This window comes from Pithys albifrons, chromosome 9 (assembly GCF_047495875.1).
Source record: "Pithys albifrons albifrons isolate INPA30051 chromosome 9, PitAlb_v1, whole genome shotgun sequence".
Lineage (NCBI taxonomy): Eukaryota > Metazoa > Chordata > Aves > Passeriformes > Thamnophilidae > Pithys > Pithys albifrons.
In genome coordinates, this window is record NC_092466.1 from 19,920,486 (window position 1) to 19,945,504 (window position 25,019).

The following is a 25,019-nucleotide window of genomic DNA, read 5'->3' on the forward strand; positions in this document are numbered from 1 at the left end:
TGGGTATAGGTTTTAAAAGGGAGGATCAAATTTGCTTCCTTATTCCCTTTTTCATTCCAAGTAAAAAGAAATAATGCTATCTTGATCGCTTGTTTTCAGTTTTTATTCACCCGTTCAGGAGACAATTGCCATAAAACCAGGCCCTCCCCAGCCTCCTCTGTTCCTCTCTGACACCAGTTGCTGGTCCCATCGTATGGTCCCATCCCATAACATGGAAACTCCCTGTCCTTGCTATGCTGAACAGGGTCTTTTGTTTTCTGTCTCAGCAGCTAGGCAAAGGACTGAATGGCCAAAAAGGATTGAGTGTCCAGTTTCTCAGCAGTTCTCTCTGACTGCTGAAAAGCTGTGTATGCCTGGCATGGTGTGGGGAGGGGAGCTCTGCTGCTTTTTTGTATATGCTATCCTTGTTGGCTGAGCACAGTAGAGGCTTTCACATCCAGACTGGTGCCTTTCCTAACAGTGAATTCACTTAAAAGGGGGAGCACATGAATTGCTCCTTCATTTCCCATCCTAGTTGTCTATGTGGACTCTGCATTCAAGCAGCTCTGGTGGTCTTGCTCTCATTCCACTTACAGATGCCCTTTAACCAGGATATGTTTCTTGTGGTTTATCAGTTAAGACAGGGTTTTCGCTTTTTCTTCCTTGTCCCCGATTCCACTAACACCTTAAATTGGGCTTCACACAGTGAGTGCTGATCTGGGCCTGGAAATACACAGGAGGAAAACTACCTTGATTCTATTCCAACTCCATGTTGTGTTTTCCTTGAGTCAGGTATGCAACAGATGTTGTGATGAGATGCTGATCTATGCTGGTTAGCTTTTTTGCCCACAGGCTGGCCCTGAAGCATCAATGATTTCTATTCTCTCATCTCTTCCAAGGCAGGGAAATGAGTTTTGTCTTCAGGTGTGCTTGTAATGCGTGAAGCATGGAGGAACAACTCTTAGATCTGTTGCCACTTGAATTGTTTTGTTGGGTTTTTTTCCTTAGGTAAAAAGAGTGAACAAATACCTATAAATAAGATGGCAGGTTTTATCAGCCCATTGCACACTTGGGTTTAACTCTTGTAGACCAGTCTTCCTCCAGGCTAGCACCATAGCTGCTTTGCTGGCCATTTACAGCTAAGCTGTAATAACAGCAGTATTTTGTCTGCTCTTGTGCCTCAGTTTGCATACTTTTAGTAGAATGGCATTGCAGGATTACCGCTGGGCCTCCTGTCTGTGTTCGTGGGACTTGGCTTTCTGCATGTGACTTTTGAAATCAGCAGGATTAACACTGCTGGCTCCTGGGGCAGTGGAGTGCAAGGAGGTGGGAAAACACCTGTGGCCTTGCTTTTGACTCTGCCTGTACCAAACCTTTATAAATGTGGGCTGTTTGCAGGTGTTGCTAACCCAGAGGGGAGATTGGGTACAGGAGAAGCAGCAAGTGCAAGGGTGGGCCCCCTCTGCTTGGCTTTTGTAAATGGGCAGCCATGGTTGGGTTTCTTTTTTGATGTAGTATGTGTCCATTTCAGCTGCACCTCATGTCTGTCCTTCCTTTTTCCTGGGCTCAAACAGTCCAAGCTTGGATTCTCTGCTTTGTGTATGCGAAAACGGGTAGACAAAAATTGAACCCTAAGCTTTTGATCCCTTGAGTAATTTGAAGGGTCAGAATATTCAGTAGGAGTAAAGGTTGCATGCACTTTTCAGATAGACGTGATTAATACTGCTCAAAGCTGAATTCCAAATGGCTGAATACTGCTGTCAGGAACAGAGATAAACTTACATTTCTTAGCTGTTATAACTTTAGCCTCATCATATCATGTTGGCATCAACATAAATGGTTATCCTAGTTGGCTTATCCTAATGGTTATCCTAATCAGCACCATTGAGGAGTACTGGTACTTGCTAATATACTGAGTTCATCTGTGGCTGTCATTGCTGTTGGTGCTTCTCCAGGGGCTGGCCTGCTTGGAACAATTTCTTTTTGTCATTCCTGATAGTTACATTAATTTCTTTTCAGATGAAAAGCCGACTCTTGTTCATGATACTTACTTACTTTGTCCTGCACCAGTGATAGAAGATGTTGGACAGTAAGTATTGCTTTTCAGCACATGTCAAGAGAGAATGGACTTTGGGATGAGGGTGTCATTACTGAGCCAAAGGCTCAATTTTGCCCGTAGCATCAATCTAATAAATTTGTGTAGATGTATGTCAGATTGCAGCCATCCCTTTTTGCCCAATCCTTTCCTAGTATGAGCCATCATACCTCTATTCAATGTTGGGTCTATAGCACAGTTTAACCAAAGGCCTTGTTGGACCATGGTCCCATATCATAGAGTGGTGCTTCCTCTTTTCCTCCTATATCCTGCTTTTTCAGACCACAAGGTAATTAAGGGACAGTCAAACTTTTTATTTTGATTGAAAGGAGATGCTTGATTTGGATTCCTTTGCTGCTGTTGTAGATATTACTTCCTGTATTTTGCCCTATTCTGTCTAGTGTTGGTATTTTTCAGCTGTTTTAATCCTGTAGACTCCTAGGAGACATGGCACAATGACCTACCTTTCCCCTGGGTTATCTTGTGGCTGCTTAAATACTGTACTGGGGCTAAGGATGAATGTCTCCATCCGTTTTTGTATTTATGGGTGAAGGAAATTTATTCCGTGGGGTTTTGTCCCTTTTTTAATTATTATTTTTTATTTTTTTTCCCCCTTAGACTCTATCTCAGATATTGAAGAATGGCTAGGGACAGATTCTTTTTGAAATTCACTGTCATTTCAGTGTTTTTACCCTTAACCTCAGAGCAGGTATTCTGGATTTACTTGTATATGAAAGAAACATTCTGATGCATTAAGCTGCAGATGGGTTTAAAAAAACCCTTAAAGTTTCTTATACTCTCAAAGATTGTATTACAAATGTCTGAGACACTGTTATTACTCGCTGTTCTAGTGCCCTTTGCCTCAGGTGGAGTGGAGGGTTTTTTTTTTTAATAAAGAATATGTTCCAGCTCAATTAAGGCAACATAAAAAGGGTAGTTCCCAAGCAAGCAGAGAGGCAAATGCAGGTAAGTGCCTAGAGCCATGAAGATGCCTTGACTCAGCAGGACACGCTATCCATGTGTGTTTATGAGCCAATGGCTAAAACAGAGCCAGAGTAAAGATAACGGGTATAAAGATGACACTAAAAATAAGTGTATCTGTTTTTTGCTTTAGGGTGGTTTTCCTACAAGTCAGCATGAACAATGGGCTAACATTCATCTCCAGCTCTGTCAGCATCACCAGCACACATTGTGTAAGTAATTGTAGCGGGGCTTGACAGAGAAACCACGAGGTCTTGGAAAGAAAGGGTGGTTCTTTAGGCAAAGTCTTCTTGAGTGAACATGAGCTCTCTACAGTTTCTGCTTCACAGTTACTGACCAGACCAAAGCAGCTCTTGGAAAAATAACTAGGATTACTTAAGATTAAATTGTTATTGATGATGACAGATTTCCTGAATAAAAAATTAGAACAAAAGTCATTGCTATTCCAGAAGAGAGATCCTTGAGGCTAGGATCTTACTGGAAGGGGATCTGCAAAAGCAAGGGAAGCAACACCCTACTGAGCTTTCGAATACCTGGTGGGGCCTGGGATAAAAAGGCAACTGTTAGGACTTGGATCAGGAAGGGCCACAGAATGAAAGGTTCTCTAAATTGACATGGTTATTTTTTTTGGTCGGAGCTTACATACGGTGTTTGTTCTTAGACCACCACCTTTACTAGTTCAGGATTTGCTAAGGTATTTTTAAAGTTTTAGTGATAGGGACTGGTTGCTTTTTCTCTTGGTGTCATGGAGGGTGACCGGAAAGAAGTAGAAGCCTCAGATCCTGAAATGACTGTCTTAATAAAATGATGCTGCTCAGCCCAACTAAGGGAGAATATGCTGCTGTGGGACAGTGATGGTTAGGATTATGAGCATGTCATGGTCAGAAAGATCAGATGGAGTGTCAGGGACAACAGCTAGAAGTAATCCTTTATCAAAGTCTGATTTTTAGAATCAAATAATTAAAATTAAGAAACTGACTACTAGATAAGCAGTTGTCTTCCTTGCCTTGGGGTAAAAGTAGGCAATGCCCATAGGTGATGCAAGCAAGTACAGTAACTAAAGATGTGGCCTTGTGCTTGTGGTCCAAACCAAGTTGGCTGAAGTACCTGATAGCAAACAGTTTATCAAACTTGAACTTTATTGTTATTAGTGTCTAAAGGACTTTTATAGCCTATGCCAAATGCTGTCATATTGGTTTGTAATCAGTGTTGACCATTTTGACAGCTGTAGAACAGAAGGGCAGGAATGCAGATAGAGGCAGCAACTGGAACTTGCAAATCTTTTTTTTTTTTATGTTTTCAATGATGAGAGAAAAAAATCCCACAACAGATTGCTGGAACACTTTGAGGTGCAGGGACTTAATTTAGCAGAGATATGTTTGCTGCTTTACCTGATCATTTCTGTTTTTTCAAAACTTTTTTTCCAGATTTTCTATACCGAGGACTAATACTTTTACATTTTATTCCAGTTTTTTACCTCAAGTACAATAAAACCTTTCAAGTCTGCCATGTAACACAAGTGTTAACTGGTGCATTTATTTACCCATATGTAACCTGTTTCTGATGAAGACTGAAGTCTCAGCCCTAGCTAGTATTCCTAAAGGCCAGAGCATGGATGGAGGAAGCTTTTTGTCTTTGCAGCCTTAGAATAAAGAGAGGAATCCAATCTCAAATCCTGACAGTTTTTGGCCAGCCTTTTGCAGATTGAATGTGGAGGAGGCAGGAAGCCTCATTCACAACTGGTACAAAAATACTGTCTCACTCCAGTTACATCCCATGAGCAGGAAGGTTGGCAGATCAGTTTCCAGCTTCGTCTTAATTTATGCGTTTTGCTCTTCTTGTTTTAGAGACTCCCTCCATTTCCTTTCCTCTCCTGTTTCCTTTTCTGTGGGTGGCAGTCAGCTGGCCTGCTCAGCTCTCCTCCCCAGCTGGTCTTTCTGTCCTTTCTGTACGGTAAGTATCTTCACTTTACTCCTAAAGCCTCTGTGTGATGCTTGTGCTTATTTCTCTTCAACTGCATGAAGTCTGCTATTTTCATTTCAAAGTCCAGCTTCACTATAATTCTTTGTGTCCTTAAATCATTAAAAGAAGACTCCTTAGCTTTTTGCTTCCAGTGGCTCCAGATTGCTGCTGGCAAATGTATCAGTGATTTATATGTACAGTTAGCATGAGAAAAGCAATGCCTGAGAACAAGGGCTACAAAACAATGAGGTAATGTGTGTTTGGAGTAATAGTGGCAGTGGTACTGCATTGCTGCTATGCTTGGATTTGTTTTTAAGGAGTGCAGCAATACTTCCTAAAGTTATACTTGATTTTTACTCACTCTTTTCTCAGCAAACTGACTTCACTGGCAATTCATGCCTCTTCGAGTATCTGCTTTCCAGACACATTAGTGCTACTTTGGGCCATAGGAGGGCCAGAGAGAGGAGGGCTGTAGCACTGAACTGCAGCTGAGTAGCATTTCCTCTAACAGGACTTCTTTGAGCAGGGAGTCTGGTACACATTGCAGCAGTCCAGCTGCTCCCTGGCCAAATGATGGTGAGCTAAATAGCATATCCCTAACAGGTCAGTTTGTTGCATCTATAACAAAAAGCCACAGAGCAGTGAACAATAAAAAGATGGTGATGCTGTGACACAGATGTGGGATACTGGGTTACCCACCTAAAAGCACAGAGTAGGAGCTGTGTTTGTGTTAGTACCATATTGAACATATCAGTCCTGAAAGTTTTAGGATTTGGTGTGAGAAAGAACTAGGTACTACCCAAGTCAGTCACTTGGGATCTCTCATCCAGAGTTTGCAAAGATCTTATGAGCTGGTACTTTCTTTTCCACCCTTAGCCTTTTCATTATCTAAAGGGAAAACAAATGCACTTAGAACAGTGAAGGGAATCCCTCCTGTAAGAAGGGACTAAGGATCAGTTTCTGGTGTCACGGGAATTCAGTAAGTAGTTTCACATTTAATCCTGTGAATCTTTTGTACTTTATCATCTATAAATTCCTATTTTCTCAGCCTGATTCACAGACCTTCCTTCAAGCTCTTTTCACATCTTCCTAGTTCCTAGCTCTCCTCTAGTTTCCTGCCAATTTACCTTTTCTTTGATACTCCCTGTTGCTGGTGAACTGAACCTCTTCTCAAGTTTTGAAAATCTACCATTGAAGAGGTTTCCTTTCCCAGTACCAAAAAAAAAAAAAGAGGTAGGAGCACCAAAGCTAATGTTAAGATCATTCCAGAAACTAGTACAGTCCAAGGATAGGGCTTGTCCCAGCATGCCATTCACCATCTGCAACAGGTGTTTAACTTCCAAAAGCCATGTGCTCTGTGTGTACTGCAGAAGCCAAGCAGCACATGAAAATTTGATTCCTGTAGTTAGCAGAGCAATAGAGAGTTAATGTACCTCTTCTGAATGCACTGATGTGAAATGCTCCAAGTTTATAGGAAACATCAAGATTTACAAACAAAAGTGAGTGCTGTGATTCTCTTTGGTTGGCTAACTCTTCTGAAAAGCCAATTTCAAGTGTTAAAACTAGATGGTTTTGTTTGTTTGTTTCTATTTATTGTAAAGGAAATTTAAGTTTGAATTTGAAGGTAGACCCTTAGCTATCCATTCCTGGAGTCTCACTGGTCTCTTCAGAGAGATCAATGGAATATAAGAATCAGAAATGCTTAAGATAATGATTACAGCTTCTCATTAAAAATTGTCAAACCAGCCCTAAGAAGCATACCAAGAACCAAAAGCATTATTTACTAGTTTGCATGATCACTCAGACAAGGGTGGTGTGTGCAGTTTGAGTCAAGGCAATACAGGTAGGCTTGGAGCTGATGGGCTGAGCAGACAAGTTGCACTCTTTTCTGTGATACTGGTGTGTGAACAGTTACCTATAAGGTCTTAGCTCCTCTATTCCCATTCCTTGGATATTGGCATTTGCATATTATGCATCTTTAATGATGGAAGGTTATTCTGCACACCTGAGACTCTGTGGTGATGTAGTTTGCAATGTCCCTCTGACAGTATTAAGGGACCTGTCAGGACAGAAGGGGTTGTATACAAGTTGAACACTCTTGAATCTAGTGGGCTGTAAACGTACAATAAATTCATACATAAATTATGCATATACACACTGCAAAATGGAGATGCTTCCCTCATGTTGTGACTTCAGATACAGGTTTGTCACAAAATATTAGGGAGATCCTAATGAAAATAACGATTGACTGCAAAATATACCTAAGACTCTGTAGTGAGGGGAAGCTGATGCTAAGTGTGTGACTTGAGGGCTCCTGCCTTCTTTGAGTCATATACAGATAACCTAGAAATAATCAATTTATTTGCAGCTGACTGGGACCATCCTTTTCATTGCTCTTCTGATTCTCTTTCTGCTGCTGGCTTTGGCTCTTCTGTGGTGGTTTTGGCCCCTTTGCTGCACAGTGGTAAGTACAGTTTTTTATTCTGTTGACTCGGTTTCATCTATTCTCTGCAAAAGCACCAACTTCAAGTGTTGGAGTGGGTGGTTAACTTTTCTTAAGAAAAATTTGCTGTATTTGTAAAGCCCTGATTCAACAGATTGCTTGAAGTGCTTGTCAAAGTCACTGCTCTGGAGTTTTGATTGTTTCAAGGCCTATGTGACTTTTACACCGATGAGAAGTTTAAGTAAGCTCATGGGTGTCAGTCAAGTTTCTGTAGGGATTGAATGTGTGAGAATGAAGCAAAGCAACTCATCTGTGATATGAGCAAGAAGAAAAAGAGGATGTAGCATTGAGATGAATGAAGCCTACCGTTGTCTCAGATTTCTCCCATTATTTGTCTATTCCAGGTGATCAAGGAGCCGCCACCACCCCCACCCCCAGAGCCTGTGAGTATGCTGGTTTTGAGCTGTTGCCCTTTCTGCAGCCACTGTAGTGTGTAGTGCTGCATAGGAATGTCACCCTTCTACGTGTCTTAATGACACCTTGAAGGCTGTGAAAGGAAGTCCTCTAGGTCAGGACAGTTATTTCTGCCTTCTGGACTCTATATAAATAGAGCAAGATTGCTTCCGTCAAGAGAGAAAATAGTCATGTAACTCATAAGTCCAGAGACCGACCATTCCAACGGTATTTTGTTCCTTCTGCTGTGCATCAAACAGGTGTGTAAGCAAATCTTTGCCTCTCAAGCTATGCTGGCAGCTGTCCCTCCTCCAGTAAAGCTGACATTATTCTCAGAGGGAGTTTAGTCCAGATTGGCAGTAAGGAACAGTCTGGCAGCTGGAAGAAGGGACAGCAAAGGCCACATTGTTGTGGCTTTGCTACAGGAGAGGGAGACAAAAGCCTGCCCTGGCTGTGGCTCTTCTGCAGAGTGACCTTTGAAAGGAAATTTTGCCTTTCTCTATTTAGTCTGTAAGCTGTTTGAGGCAGGGTTGTATTTAGCTCTTCTGGGGACAGTAACTCACTGATCCTGACCTCAGTCACTGTACTAATTTCATTTAAATAGTAGTAGTAAATAAAATTACTCCCAAGAAAGCTTATGCCTGCCTTTATTTTTTTCCTAGGCATAGACAGTTAAATGATAGAAAAATACTTGCCTAACCCACAAGAGAATCTTGCAGTGTGCTGCTAACTTACTTGGCATGACTATGAGGAGGCAATGACAACTGCTGTTTTGAGGTTCCTAGAGGCCACTGTTACTGTGTATGTGACCCCGTTGTTTGTCCTGAGCAATAGCACTGTAACTTCAGAATACACACCCAAATTCATTCTGATTTTAGTGTGATTAGAGCTATCACAAAGTGTGCAATTGCAGCCATGCTGTATTTAAGGAGGTTTCAGAGAGCATTGCACCCCTGCAGCAGAGTTCCCAGATGCTTTGCATTACTCTCATCAGCAGAGATTTTAAATGCAAAAAAAAAGGCATCTAAGCCTCCAGGAATAACACAGATGTTACCCTTTCCTTTACTTGGCCTTGTCTTTATCCAGTAGGGATTGTTGTTCCATTACACTTAGCAGTAGCCTCCCTGGTTATGGTGATCTGCCCTTTAGCTGTTACAGTTTGCTATTGCTGCTCTTAAAATGAATATAGTTATGTAAAACTTCTTCTAAACAGCAAGCATTTGATTTCCATATGGTAGCTGTAAATGTTGCTTTGCTGTGTGTTCAGTGTAGGGTATATTTGGTATAAATCTTGTGTCAGCTGGAAAAATACCAGCCATTGCTATTAACTGTGTCCTGCTAGTGTCAGACTTGCCAGCAGCAAGAGCTGTTACATGTGAATGCTTGAAATCTGTTACATCACATGGAGAAGGCAGAGTATTTTATATATTACTCAGATTCAGAGTAAAATCAAATATAAAGGCATTAAAAATGCCAGTGTAGTTCCCTGGGTAGTCCTTTAAATGTGGCACAAAGTGGGATAAAATTTGTGTATTTGTTGTACTCTTGAAAAACCCTAGCTAAATGAAACAGCAACAAAATCCAACACCAAACCACAGTGCCTTCCTTGTATATTTATTTCTCTGGTTTAGGATAAAAACAAAACACAACAAAAAAAAAAACAAAACCCCAAAAGCCAAAACAAAGAAATCAAACTCAAACTCCCATTACTAGTTCATGGAAATGTCAACTCTAGCCTTGTCTGGCCATACCAAATAATTTGTTGAAGGAACTGATCTGTTGAACCATAGCTGAGAGGTCACATGTCACTGAAAAACTAATGGAAGTACCTTTCTCCAAGCTGTAAACTAAGAGCTAAATATGAACAAATAAAAGTTAAATCATGTTTTTTAAAAAGCTGTTGTTGCCTTTTTGACTCCAATTCCTTCTACATAGGGCAGTTTTTAGAAACTGTCATCTAGTAATGCCCATCAACAGTATTTGGATTTCACTTGATTTTTTTTTAATTAAAAGCTAAGTCCAGGTAGTGTTTCTAGAAACATACATGTACTGATGGAAGTTAGCAGAGAACACTGTGCATGGCCAGTCCCAAGAGCAGCATGCACATCTCCATAGCAGTTTGAGGTCTAGATTTGTCTTTATTAGTGTGTGAGGAATGAAGATAATATTGTAGGAGGCTTGTTGGGCTCTTTTCTCATTTATCTGTGTACTTGGAGAGTGTCATGGTGTGACTTCCAGGTGTCTTGAGTTAGTGTAATGGTGGAGAGTCTGAGAAATCTATTCATATACCGGTGACTTCAATTGTCTCAAAATGATAGAGCTGGAGATGTGTCTCCAGGGTTGTCAAACCAGAAACATCTGCCAGTTTTTAGTTATGTAAGAACAGAAAAATGAACCTGAAGCAAATGCCTGGTTCAGATTCTTACATGTTCTTGAAAATAACCTACAGTGTTTATAATTGTTCTGGATCTGAGTACCCTGACAATTTGGAGATGCTTTTGTGTGAGTTCTGGTTTCAAACTGCACAGCTCGAGCCAGACTCCACAAAGAATCAAGCAGTGTAGAGTAACTGCTTAGAGCTCCAATGAGAAAAGGGTCTGATGCACATGTAGAAAACTCACAATGGTAGCTTTATTTCCTCTGTTACATTGTTTGAAAATGCAATTAATAAATTATTTCTTTGGAGTAACTGAATGCTGCATTTTCAGCATAGCATAGTGGCAAGCCAGTATAGTGTAAGATTTAGCTGCATTTTGCCTTCCGAGTCAGTGGGGATTTTGAAGCTCAATACATATTTGACTAAATAAAAGCTGCCTAGAGAGAGGACTAGGCAATCCTCATTGACTTCTCTAGTTGAAATTGCAGCTGCAGAGACAAGAGACTTTTTTTTCTTCTTTTTTTTTTGTCAGCAAATAAGCATAACACTGAAAGTCAGATATCCAAGGATTGGACCATAGGATATTCAGCTGTTTTCCATAGTTTGTGCTGTTTATGTGAGAACTGCAGTAATATCTCCCTATCTTTCCCACAGGAATCAGATGATGAAGATGGATTGCCAAAGAAAAAGTGGCCAACCGTGGATGCATCTTATTATGGAGGTCGAGGTGTTGGTGGGATTAAGAGGATGGAGGTATTTGGTTTATTCTTTAGTGTTGTAAACCCCATCACATTTAGTTAAAAATTGTACCAGTATTGTTTTATGTGATTTTTGAAAAGGTACCATGATGGACTGGAGACTGGGATTTAACTAGTGCTTATCTGCCTGATTTGCACCTGCTGTCAAAGTAACAGGCATCAAGCTGCTATCATTCACGTAAAAAATTAAATGAATCTAGTATTATGAGCCAGAGAAAATTTGCAGGGTAAAAAATGAGATAAACACCAAAAGAAGTTTTAATTTACCCAATCAGACCCTTTGGTGCAGTTGTTTCCAGTTCTCTCATCAGAGAGAATTCAGGCAGGGTTACACTGGTTTTAAATATTTGAGGGTGCCATCTATGCAGTGCCTGGCTTGCTGAAAACAGTTGGTTTGGTGGAATCACTATCCCTGAAAGTGTTCAAAAGGCATATGGATGTGGCACTTGAGAGACGGTTTAATGGCATTCGTGGTGGTGTTGGGTTAATGATTGGGCTCAGTCACCTTAGAGGTCTTTCCTACCTGAATGATTCTCATCCACCCCAGATGCTGTGAATTCCCACACTTTAAATTACTGGAAGGTGCAAAGACTAGTAGATCAAGAAGCTTTTGAATGAGATTATTTTACTCTTAAATATGTATTTCTGATTATGGTTGGAGTTTGGTGCTTTTATAAATTTGACTTCCTTTCTGGTGGCACTGGGACATCTGGTGGGAACTAGGGTAATGTCTGTGGAAACTACTTGCTGGTGGGGACTGCTGAAGTGTCTTTACTTACAGTGTGCTCTCCTGACTTCAGGTGCGATGGGGAGACAAGGGGTCAACAGAGGAAGGAGCAAAATTGGAGAAACCCAAAAATGCTGTTATTAAGTTGCCAGAACAGGAATATGAGCCATGGGAGCCAAAGCCAAAGAAACCCCATGTGAGAAAACCACCTTCCCAGCGAAAATGGTACACTCCAATCAAGGTAATATGTCTGACCCTCATTTTTACCAAGTCTTGTATGCCATACATGATATTACATCCCACTTCCTTAGCACAGCCCTTTTTTTTGGCACGGCTGGGTGAGCCTATTTAGAAAAGTGTCCATTAACCCTCTACTTTGCATGTTTCTTGGAACATGCATCTCACCTGGCACTGTGTTGCTATAGTTTTTTGAGAAATGGAGAGCACAAGCAGAGGTGTTTCTTTTCTCAGCTCATACTCTTTTCAGGTACTTTGGCACAGCCTGGATTGTTACAGCAGTTCACTCAACTCTGAGGGAAGGCAGATGCTGTTTTGTGCCATCTCAAGGCAGTTGAGAAAGAGAATCAGATAAAGGGCATCATCTTTATTTTGCCTGCATTGTGGCTTAGGCCTTGGGTTGGAATCAAGCTCCATTTTCCTCTAATTCAGCCACAAGACAAAGTGTTTGATTTTTGGCCAAGTCAGTCTCTCCACGTTTTCATTCCTATTTCTCTCATGTAATTATAGTATCTGGTGTTTTGATGTCTTTTAATGTATGTATCCTCACATAGCCCTTGAGGCAGGGAATAGCTGTTATCTCTGCTTACAGAGAAGGAAGCTGGAGGGCTGGGATGGCCAAGGGAGCAGCATGCCATGCTCATCCCAGAAATCTGTGGCCATGTCCCAACACAGTACTTTGTAAGCACCGAGTTCCCCCCTCCCCATCATAATCACAGATCAACTAAACAGTGCTTGAATTTACTGTTAGGAAAGCATCTGAATTTCAAAGCCTGCCTAGGTAGGTAGTCTTGTGGCTGTTTACCCATGCTCCAGCTCTCTTCCCATAAGTACAGTACTTTTGTCTTGCCTTTTGTAACACCTCAAGTAACATTAATACCTTAATGTAATATCTATCTAATTGTCCCTCTTAAGGGAGTTGCTCACATGAAACTACTGTCATCCTCAGTGAGTTTTGAGCAGAGAGTTTGGCCCACTGTATATTGGGTACGTGTTACCCCATAGAGGTTCTTCTGGTTGTCCAGATAAGCAAGGTACAGACCAATGTGTGTGCAGACAGTTTAATAGAGAAAACCTGTATCAACTCACCCATAATTTCATCTCATGCTATTTTCACCAACTTTCTTGGTCATATCTTTTTGTTTGGTTGGTTTTGGGTTTTTTGTATTTCAGGGCAAACTTGATGCACTGTGGGCTTTGGTTCGACGAGGTTATGATCAAGTCTCTCTGATGAGGCCGCAGCCAGGGGATAAGGTAAGGTATCACAAATGCACTGGTGTGTCGTTCTTTTGTAGCAGCAACAGCAATTTAAGCTTGTTTCTTTTCACATTACCCTAAAGCTAAATGCTAAAAATTTGTGACAAGACACAGGCGTTTCAAAACAAGCTAAAATGTTTACTGTGGCATCTCTTTAAAAGTATTGTCCCAAAGGGTCAGCAGCAATGTCTCTCCTGTGATAATTTAAGCAGACTGAGGAAGGAGCTCGCTGGTCACTATAGTATATGAGAACTGTTTGTCATATAATTTCTTTGCATTTTTCTTTCAAGACAAATATATTGAAGTCAAAGGGTAGGTTCTTTGTTTGTAGGTTCTGCTTAAGTTGAATATGCAGTATTTGTTCCACAACAGTAGTTATATTTTCTAGCCAACTTCATAAAAATGTTTCTCGGCTTTAATAATGAAGTTAAGTGATTAGTGAGAGAAATTATGAATTGTGAAAGTGATGAAAAATCAAATCATAGTAAGGTTAATGGAGAACAAAGTTGTTGTTGAATTCTGTGCAGACACATTTCTCAGTCATATCCCATGTATAGGCAGAAAGTATCTCCTGTCTTGATGAATTCTTTTAGCCAGAAATAGGTCAGGAATAGATTCCTCATGGGAGGAAGCAGGGAGTTTCTGCCTTTTAGAGCCACAAAGATGTCTGTGTACTGCCTCTGGTCATTGGCAATGGTGTAGTTCAGAGCTGTCACAGTTTCCCCATGACAGCCTGGTGCCATTATGGTTGTCCCTACTTTATTGTTCTGAGGGGACAACTCCCTAAGAACTGAGTGCCGCAATGGCTTTCTACAATGGCACTTTGAAACATAAGGACTAAGCAGAGATGACAGCATCTTTCTCTTCCCTGTGGCCAGAGTCCTTACATTTCATCACCTTTGCTCTCAGGGGAAGGAGTTACATGGTTATGGCAATAGGGGCTATAAACTGCATTTCTGGGGTAGAAGTGGTGCTGGGTCCTTATGCTGGGCTCATTTTCCCCGTGTGATTTTCACAACTAATAACAGATTTTAAAAGTTAATAACAAAATTTTTAAGGAGTCTTAATTTGCATCATCTAGGGCAAATAATTTGCATGTCTCTGGCTTGTGGCAAAATACTGTTACAGCATTTGTCTAGTTATTAACCAAATATGCTGCTTCAGTATTTAAAGTTTAATCTCTTCCATTTTTCTTTTGGCCTATAAGGAAACTAAGAGAACAAACCCAACTTCTTATGCTATTTTGTAAACTGGTCTTAACTGTTCAATTAAGCTGCATTTTCAAGGCAGCAGTGTTTGAGACACCTTACTTACTTTTTAAGCATGATCTCAACCTTCTGAATGGGCTCTTTAGGTCCAGCTGTATTTTGATAGCACTAGCATTGTAAATATGAATCTATCCTCTGCCTTTCATAGCCTTGGCTGGGGTATTTCTATCAGTGCAGAGCACAACAGAGCCTCTGTTAGCCTGCATGGTCAAGAAACATGCACGGGGCTGGCTCCAAACAGGGATCCTCAGTTCCTTGCCTTCCTTGCTGAAAAGAGGCAATGTGAAACAGAGTGAGCTGAAGGATTATTGTATCGGGTAGAACATTAGAAAAATCAAATGTACATCTGGGAAATAGGGTGGAAAGAATCCTATTGAGCCAGATTCAATGGAATCATAGTATCATCTCTGTTCCCTGATCTGTGAAATTAACTAAGGCTGAAGAATATTGAAACTGAAACAAGAAAATGACTAGACATCCTTCTGCTGTTTTAAAACAAAAACATCACAGGCCTGTATTTCATGGAGAAAACTAGGGTGGCAAGGAACAAGGCTGTTATTTATTGTTTGGGTAACTTTTCTAGTAGCAGTCTCTCAGTGGAGAATTGACTCCTTGTAAATTAGGGGTTTGGTGATGGGGATGTGTATAAATACACCTGTCTGTGTACCCTTAAGTATAAATGAGTATACACACACTTACTTTGTGGCTCATTAGGCCAGTGCTGTGAGTGACCAGCACAAAGATCTTGGAGCTCTGGCTGTGCAGAGCTGGAGGAGCCCAGCAGCTCCAGGAGCAAGCCCACAGCTCTGCTTGACTCAGCCCAGACAGAGGCAAGGTCACTCCTGTACAGTTGTGCAGTCACTGGATTTAGTTTAGTGTTGGGCAGACATGAAAGTTAGTCTGACATGCTTTGGTACATGGCGTTGGTTCAGACTGTGCCATCCAGAGGCCAGTGACTGTGCGGTGATCCTGTAGCAAGGAACTGCTTAGATTTGTGGGGGTTTGAGGGACTGGGGCAGGTGGGGGGCAGGAGAAAAGACTTTTTGATGAGTTTTAAGTGTGCCTTTTTTGTTTTATTTTAAAGTCATTTCACAGCTGTCTTGCTTGTCCAGTAAAACTTAGAATGCAAAAGAAACAAAATTTAACCCTGTTTTGAGAGTGACATTTGGATTCATAACTCAGAAAACTCCTAAGTCTGAAGTTCCTGGAATTAGTCAAAGTATTGACTCTACATTTCCAGGAATTACCAGAGATGTTTCCCCCAAGATTCACTGAAGCTGCATTTTCTAAATTTGCTTCACAGTCTACCTCCACTGAATAAAACCCAAATTTTCATTTTCCGTTTTTACTGCTTCTTCAGTTTGGCATATTGGAGCCATTGGATAAAATTATGGCAAACCACTTTTTCCGTATAATGAGAATACTAATTATGAAGAACACCCACAGAACAGGGAGAAAAATGTTTTTCACAAGGCTTTTATGGCAGGGGAAGGTGACAAAGGAGTTTGTTTTGACATTAAAAGAAAATCTCTAAAAAATCTTTTGACAAGTGTAATTTCTTTGATCATTTGCAAATGAATACTGTGATTTGGGAGCTCCCCCCAAACGCATCTGAAAAGTACTTGTAGAAAAGCTGCCTATAAAACTTTGTTGGTTTTTTTTGTACGTTTACTAATGTATGTGGCTTTGTCACAAAGAAGCAAAATTGTGGTACACTTTTTCACAGCTGTTCAGCATGTTCACCTACTTCACAGGCCTCCTCTCTGATCTGCAAACCACACAGCAAAGGCATTATTGCTACCCCAGGTTTTTAAATCATGACCTCTTTCTCACTCCCATTCTGAAGAGAAGTTAGAAATGTCATTGTTCGTATATGTGTGTGTGTGTATATATCGATATGGTGAAATGCATTCCAGAGTGTGTGTGAGAGCCTTGCAGTGGAAATACAAGCTGAAGCATGTGTGGGAATACAGGACTGACTGCTGCAAAGGATTTCTGCTCTGGGTGACCAGTTCTGCTGTCTATCCATCTGTATTTCTTCCTTCATCATGATCCTATTGCTATTCCCAAACCACCTGCTTTTTTCCTTACCTATGCCCTGCTTGGAGTCCTGCCCTACACATTCCCTTCCATTTCCTTATGTGGTTTCTTCCTCTCCATGTTTTCTGTTTCCACGCCCTTTCCCTTGGTAAAACCCACTGGTTCCCTGCAGTCCTGCTCTCTGGGAGCAATGGGCTGGTCACGAACCTCTCTACCCTGTTCCTCTTGTGCTGCAGGAACTGAGCAGCTGGTAGCATCATGGTCTGGGTTACAGCCTTGCTGCAAAGGTGGCTGAGGCTCTGACAGTTCCTCTGCCCTGGCTCTTGCCTTCCACAGACTTACCAAGAAAGGGATCTCAGGGTGGATAACTCATCAATATTAGGCAGGATCGTATTGATAGGACTGGCTGTGAAAGTAACAGGAGCTTTTTGGAACTGCCTATTTAAAGAAAATCAGCTAAGCACAAGCTCTGATGTCCCTTCTTCTGGAAGCTGTGCCCATAGTGTTTGGCTTCACTCTACAGCCAGCTTCTCCTCTTGGTCTTCATTCAAGCTTGTATCATGACCCCACCACTGAAATCTGTTACTAGTTTGGCAAGTATCTCAGTAAAGGGGCATAGGACCCTGCTCACTTGACTTCCTTGGGTCACCTCTAGCAGGAGTTCGTTGTATCAAGATGGGACAGCAAGGGATAAACACTTTTAGCTCTACCCTGTCATTAGCAGCTAAGCTGTTATTTGTGGGATGGATTTTTGCTGAGCTCTCAGACAGCATCAGCAGAACAGTGAAGAGATGAAAAAGGGCTAGTAGCTCTGTCGTGGATTGCTGGACTTTTTTCTCTGAAGGATTATACAAAGGTGAAGTCTTAATAGGCGTTTGTGCCACTGCTGCAGTGATGGATCCCTTGGAGTTAGGTTGCTATTTGTCCCTTCCTCCCCCAGAAATTGATGTCTTAGAGGACCATCAGTCACTCTTTTGGCCCAAGAAAGGGATTGACAGCTCTGAAATGCTGCAACAGGGACTGTGTCAGAGTGGCAGTATGGCCTGATGACCTATGTGTTGCTCAGGATACTCGGACTTCCTTGAGGACTTTCCCATCACTGTGTTATTATCTTCCTGAGCTTGCAGGGGACTACTATGAAGGTTGGAGTTTGGTAAATATTCATGTCTGGTGATCCTGAAGTATTTCATAGAAACTGTAGTAGCTGGTACGGCAGGTTTTCAGAAGTCTCTGCAAAATGTAAGTTTCAAACTCTTCCCCTTGGCCTCTCAGATGAAAAGTGAGGCTGTTACCAATGCCAGCAAGTAAACACTGAAAACCCCAGTATCTGCAGAGAGGAAGGTGAGGTGCTGCTTTCAGATGGTCTGCTTAGTTGCTGCTTTCAGCAAATTCATTCCATTTTGCCTCTCAACACATACTAAAACAGGAAATTCTCAGAGGCTTGGTTTACCAAAACCCTTGACTGAAAATGCAACATTTTTCTTCTCAGGCAGAATTCCTCTTTTACTTTAGTAACTTAGAAAGTGATCTCGTTATTGTCACTGAAAATTTTGTTATTCCAACAGAGAGTGAGAGTATAGACTAGATTTTGCTGTCATCATCACCCTTGTATACTGATGAGACTTCACTTAATAAAAAGCAATGCTTCAACAGTCCTACCCTGTAGTTTGCACATGTAAAGCCCTTCTCTGGGGAAGGGAACTAGAAGCAGGCTGATGTACAAAAATCTGAAAGCCTCTTTTCTTTTTAATGTTTCATAAAACTGAAGATAAAAAGGGTGCTGTGCAGCCAACACTGTGACAAATTATGAGCTGCCAGTCACTTTAGAAACCAGGACTTTTGGCTTCTTTCGAGTTCTCACCATTGAGCTACTGTGTGACTTTGAGCAAGGCATAGAAGTAGGAATTTTAAACAGCAGCCTTTGAAGTGAGGATTTGAGTTCCTTATTGTGTGCATCGCTTGTCAGAGTGATTATTCTTAATCTAAATAGGTTTGTTAAAGCTCAGAAGGTCTGATTACCCACAAATTTTGAGTGACTCCTTGTAATGCTGACCATGACATCTGTGTGCTGTGGTTTTCCCAACAGCAAAATAATAATGAGAACACATGCATTTACTTTCCTTACAGCTGTGAGGTTTAGTGTTCTGCCAGACACTTGGGACTCCTTAGATGAATTCTGGGACACCAAGCTTATGGATTATTAATGACTAGTAATTACTTTCTCCCTGCTACCTACAGGTGGTCAGCAGTTTGAATGCAGCCCACAGTGATGGCAGCAACTGCCTGTCACTCCACAGTAGCTGCCCACGTACCAGTGCTATGTGGAGCTCATTCTAATTACTTCTCTTCAAGATCGAGTGATGACTTTTTATAGGCTTCCCTGCCTCTTGCTTGGAGGTGTGTTGTAATTGCCCAAGTAATAATTGGCAGAGCTACATGGGGTACTGGAAAAGCAACACTGAGCTCCTTCAGGCTGTATTCATCAGTGACTGGTTCTGGGGCTTTTCTCCCGTAACCTTTCTGGAGCAAATTACCTTCTTAAGCTGCTGAAAAATTAAAAGAAACAGGGACATTGCCTGCCACAGTAGGTGATCTCACTTTGTCACTTTCCATGAAAATGTGACACATCTAGCTCCCGTTATGCTACTTTGTTTTTTCTTTTTGCAAAAGACACCAATATCTGTAAGGTTCATTCTTGCTCTAGCAAACATGGTTTGGGGAAAAAAGCTCTCACACTGGTGTGGGACCAATTTCCTAGTGCACAGGTCCCAGGACGTGCTGAGTGCTGCAGCTGGAAACATGTATCAGTGACTAATGAATTTCCTGTCCTGCAAGAAGCCACATACTGCATTACCTCTCACTTCTGCCAGGGTCATGTTATTTGTGATGTGAAACAGGAATTTGCAAATAGGTTTTGGACAGAGATGTTGCCTGGCTGCCTCCAGGTTAAACTAGTAGTCTGTCAATGTCTTTAGGAGGCAGAGGGAGGCTCAGTAACAAGAGGCTCTTTTGAAGGATGGGTGCAAGTCCCAGGGCTGGTGTTATTTAGCATTCAACAGGATGAAGAAGGACTGGCCTTGTGGTTAAGGCAGTGGCTGTAGCTTACGTATGTTACTTCACATCTGTGGTAGTGTAGTTCCACAGTGATAAGTGAGATGAAGAGTAAATCCTAGGAGGATGAGACCATATTCCTAACAGCACTTTGAGCACTTCATAGATGGACTGTGTTAGGTAAACAGGGAACTCTTCTGCTAATCTTAAAACATATATATTGCTTTGGTATTTCTTTGATATTTATGATGATGAAGAAACAGCTTCCTCAGGTATGATTCTCAGCGCTTTTTTATAAGGAATATGACTTTGGGATAAGAACTACTGACTTAAACCTTTGTTATCTGCAACTCTGACATGTCTTCACTGGGGAAATAGGCTCTTGCATGTTATTATCACAGCTTTCCAGGCAGCACTTCATTGATACTCCACAGTCATAGTTTGAGTATGGTGTGTCTGAGCTTTGCAGACCTGACTGTGACTATCTTGTGGCTTAGGAAGAAGCTCAAAACTGATTTTACATCTTCTCCAGAAAGGAAACTGTACAAATACACATGCAGTTGGTTACTACGGCTGCATGTACAGATCTGTGATTTGTACATGCAAATGCCCAGGCAGATATATTGTGTCCAATACATTTATTTGTTTCTTGGCAGCACCCTTGGATAAATGCTGAACCCCATCTCTATTGTTTTAGTGGTTTGCTGGCACCTGTGCATCCCTCATTGATTTGAGTTGGCTAACAGTACAGAAATTAAGCTACCTAGCCTTGCTTAGCTCTCTGCTTACATACTTATACTGAATAGTAATTCATTTCCCCCTATACAGAATGTTGACTTTCCTCTGAAGGTGTTTAAACTACAGAAATAAAAAAAAATGCCAGCACTGATAATAAACTGTGTGAGTACCATCCCAAGAAAGAAAATACTTGTGAAATAAGCACAGAGGCAGCTGTGCACTCTGGGTTTATCTATGTGGTCTAGGTAGCAGCACAGCCATTTAAGGGCCAGTTACCCAGAGATCGTTTGGGATACTTGTATCTGTTTCCAGACAAAGAGGCAGCCTGTGTGGTCAGCCAGGGTCTTACATTTTTTCGTCTGAGGCAAGAAAAAATAATAACCATTTTGACCAGAAATCTCTGAGTTTCCATCATTATCCTGTACCCGAGACAGGTAAAGACCATTGTGCTCTTCCCCTATGCACACCATAATCCCAGTTTACTCCCGAAGGACAGTAAAGTAATTCACCCTGGAGAGCATGATGACACTTAATTACAGTTTGAGCAAGACCAGTTACAGTCCTTTGTGGCCTAATTTGCTGCTGCCAGAAAGCCACGAATACCTAAGGCTGATCCTGTTGCACCCAGCAAATGTTTGTTGCTTTTGTTGCTATGTTCCAAAGCCCTCCCCGTGCTAGGAGATTGACAAATGCAATATCCTTTTCCCTGAAAACACCGAAGGAAAGAGGAAAATCTTTTGCAAACCAACCAGTGTTGTTTTTTTCTTGAACCAGGTTCTAGTCTGGTCAGCATTCAAGTGTGGAAATGTATGGTACTGTGGTTAAAACAAGGGATGTGAGTCACGAGTCCTGAACTTGTAAATACCATTTTTTTCCCTGCATAACCTTGAATAGATGACACAACCTGACAGTGGCTCTCCTCACTTCCTTCATTCTGGGAGCCTCATCCATAAAAGCTGTTAGAAAACAGTAAGGCAGTAAATCACATGTTGTGAGTGCAGGTTTAAGTTGAGGTATTTGTCTGAGGTTTTGGTAGGATTTGATCTGGTGTCTACTTTGAGATTGATAAAGTATACCTGACAGACCTTATCTTAGATTATACCGAGTGTTATTCTTTGCCATTCCCTTCATCACTTAAGCTTTTTAAAGGCTCAGAATCAACAGGCTTTGTTATGGATCTGCACTGTGCATTACTTCAGCCACAGCCTCAGCAAGGTCCAAGACATGTGATGTTTTGTGCATTCCTGCAAGATATCTTGTGACTCAGGCCATTCTTTCAGGAGGTGTTTTCTAGCCCATTGCTGCATTTCCTTGCTGAGATAAAGCTTGAAACAGTATGCATTTCCCTGCTGAATGGAGTGTGATGCATTTTATTGGAATAGCCCTGTCTTCAGGACTGGGATGGGTTGTCCATGGCACTTTACTTATGTGCCTGAGCTGACAAGGTGGTATCAGGCATGTGAGAGCTGGATAGTGGGGATGTGTTCAGCACAAAGTTTATTTTGCTGAAGGGTCCCGGTTCTAGCCTAAAAGGCCGATTTGCCTGGCTGAGCTATTCCTCCCTCAGATTCCTCAATATTGGCTGATTTCTCCAGTCGTAAATTGGAAGTAACCCCCTTCTCTTCAGTTTATTCATGCACTGGTCTTCAATCTAACTGAATAGACTGCTCCTAGAAGACCAATTCCTTTCAAGCAGTGCTGTGCACATTTGGAACTGTGAACTGGGGAACAGTGTCTGCAGATGTGTGTGTCTTGGAAAATTATCAGTACTTGATTGTATTCGACTCTTGGTATTCTGATTAAAGAAGCTACAGTAGCCTGGGGTACTGCATCTATTAGTCTTAATGCAAAGCAGTTCCTATTTTAATTCCCTAGTAGATTTGAACACCACTTTCTGTATGACTGTTTTGGCTAAAAACTGCTTCTTTAGATGGTCTGTAAATGTTTGTTCATGTTAGTAGAATTAGCTGAAGTGGAAACAAATACTCTTGAAAAAGTTTCAATATTTTCAGTTTCTGTTTTGAAACACCTTTTCTGTCCAAAACTCAAAGTTATTTTGAAATGAGCAACGTCTGTTTCAAGCCTGAGTTAAAGTTATTTTGTCAAACTTGATTTACCTGAAAAATGAAGACTTTTGGTTGTTGTTGACATTTCCATTGATCAGCAAGTGAACCGAAAGATGACTTTTTTTGCTGCTGTTATGTGTGGTGCATGCCATGGATCTGTTCATGATTTACCCTGGCAACATACCTCCCTTGGTCCCCTGGATGGGATTATCAGATGTTTAATGTCAAAAGAAGAGGTCCTGTGTGCTCTCCTCCTTTCCACCCCATAAATCTTATTTTCTCAGCTATTTGTCTCCCATAGTCAGGATGTCTGAGGGCATACTGGGCTTCTGGAGGATTTCTTCTCCCATCCTCTTTACAAAGCAAGACTGATACCCCTTTGCCTCTATGACAGGGGCTCAGGCCTCTTGCCTGGGCTTTTTGTGCAGCAGTGCCGGCCATCTAAGACAACAGGGTTTTTAATGAGTGTGTCAGTACCCCAAGGTGTTGCTTAGCTGTGTCACTGTCACCAGGTGCTCAGTTCCTGGTCTGGGTGCAGCTATCATATTGTTTGGCACATGGGAGTCAAAGTTTCTGAAGCAGGGATTAACTTCTGATGCTGTGTCCCCGTGGTGCTGCGCCAGTGAGCCAGGGTTTGTGGGTGGTTTAGTTTGGTTGCTAAACAGTAAGAGAAAAAGAGGGTCTTGTGGACTCTGTAAAGGATACACTTGTGCCTCAAGTGCTTTTAAATATCACTGCCCCTTCCAGCGTCAGCATGTGTCCTGTTTAAAGTTGTGTAGCCTCTCACATCTTAAAACTCAGTCTAATTCCCTTTGTGGTGTGAAGCATGTTCAGGGAGTCCAGTAGATTACACCTCTTAGTTAGCACCACCTTGCTCATGCTGTGCTGTGAGCAGAGTTTTTTGCTACTTGCTTGGATCATCCTTGTGCATTTGCATTCATCATTGTGTAATTTTTAATTTGAATTAATCTGATGTGTCTAAGGCCTTTATAGGGTCCTCACTGTTACAATACAAGTTCACAATCCACAGTGCAGTGATTTTCTTCCCTTCTAATAATAAAGGAGGGAGCAGAAGATATGAGTTTACTTCCAAAGAGGCCAGATAATATACTGGATAAAGAATGAGCTGAACTGATTTTCCTTTTTAAAAGCAGCATGAAAGGAAATAATTACATTCTCATTGTTGGACACTGTCACTTTACTGGACTTTACTTTAAAAATCTTTCTCGTTTCAGTCAACCCCATTTTCTCTTCTCTCCTTGTAGTTTTGAATTACCATCATTATAGGCATCACTACTGAACTACTAAATAGATTCCCAGAAAATTGTTATTTACAAGAGAGGACTTAATAAAGGGGAAGATATGTAAAGAGTCAGGTTATCATGCAAACAGATATTTTAACTTGATGATATTTAATGTTTTGATTTGAGAGCTAATAATTTAAAATGCCTACATATAAAAATTAAGTATAATTTAATAAATTGTCGATAATTAATTCAATAACCAGAGTATAATTAATGTTGATAATTAGAACTTAATGATTAAGTAATATAATTAGAAAATAATTATAAATTACATATTTATTGGCCTGAAAGCAAGGTCAGTCACCAAATTTTCGATATATAAATCTCTGGCACTTCCAGTACTTTATTTTTCAATATAAAAACTATATCTGAGTCCCAAATGTAAGAGTAGGAGTTAGTAAAAGTTACTTGTATTTGCCTGAACACCAGGCAGCCTTAGGTTTTACATGACAAACTGTTTCAGCAGCTCACTAATTTCTAGCCTGTATGCTGCAGGGTAATCAGTGCAATTCCCAGGAAATCCATGAAGGTTTTAATGAGCCGTGACATGTTGAGCGCACAGTCAGCGTGAAGCAGTGCAGTGTGAGGAAGATTTGGCAAAGGCCGATGCACATAGATTCTGGCTCTTGAGGAGCCAGCTGCTAATCCTGACACTTGCCCAGGGAACTCAGATAGTGGAAGCTCTGTACACCTCAGATCAGGTCTTTCCATGCACAGTTATTGTATCCATCATTACCTCTGTAAATAAATGTGCTAAATGAGTTTCCCATACTGGCTGGTTTAGGATATTCTGTGTAGATGTTTCTGCTAGAACACTTTTCTTGATTAGAGGACAGGGTAATCCCTAATTTTTCCAAGATTCATTTTTTTTTTTTTTGCAAAATCACTGATCTTAAAGGTATCTAGCCCATTGTTTTCTGTGTGTGTGGATCAAAACCTTCAGTTAGCTGATACTTGCTTCATTTGTGCTCTTGTGGTTTTGTGGGTAGCATGCAAGCTACCTTTTGAGTTTTAGAGCTACATTTTTACACTGAACTATTGATAGATATTTAGGAAGTGAAGCTACATGCTGACAAACCACATCCACAGCAAGCTGGCAGAGTCATCCCAGTGACATCCATAAACAAAGTTGGAGAGAGTGCAAGTTGATTATTCATTTGAGCCCAAGGAAGTTATGTTCATTTTGTATTTCAGCATCCAAATAATACTTTTATTAAAAAAATAATAATTTAATACTTTCTTACGAGAAGCTACTTAGTTTTTAATTTGGTGGCCTAGTGTTC

General features: G+C 41.1%; 1 protein-coding gene across 2 annotated transcripts in view; it reads left to right on the forward strand.

Moving 5' to 3' along the window:
* ANTXRL (ANTXR like) overlaps positions 1-25,019 on the forward strand; it is a 63,944-nt gene that overhangs the window by 24,317 nt on the left and 14,608 nt on the right. For both annotated transcript variants that reach the window (XM_071563377.1, XM_071563378.1), the window contains 7 exons: positions 1,999-2,068; positions 3,189-3,267; positions 7,386-7,481; positions 7,865-7,903; positions 10,945-11,043; positions 11,849-12,016; positions 13,186-13,266. In XM_071563377.1, coding sequence (XP_071419478.1) covers positions 1,999-2,068; positions 3,189-3,267; positions 7,386-7,481; positions 7,865-7,903; positions 10,945-11,043; positions 11,849-12,016; positions 13,186-13,266 — 632 coding nt within the window. The remainder of the gene's footprint in view (positions 1-1,998; positions 2,069-3,188; positions 3,268-7,385; positions 7,482-7,864; positions 7,904-10,944; positions 11,044-11,848; positions 12,017-13,185; positions 13,267-25,019) is intronic.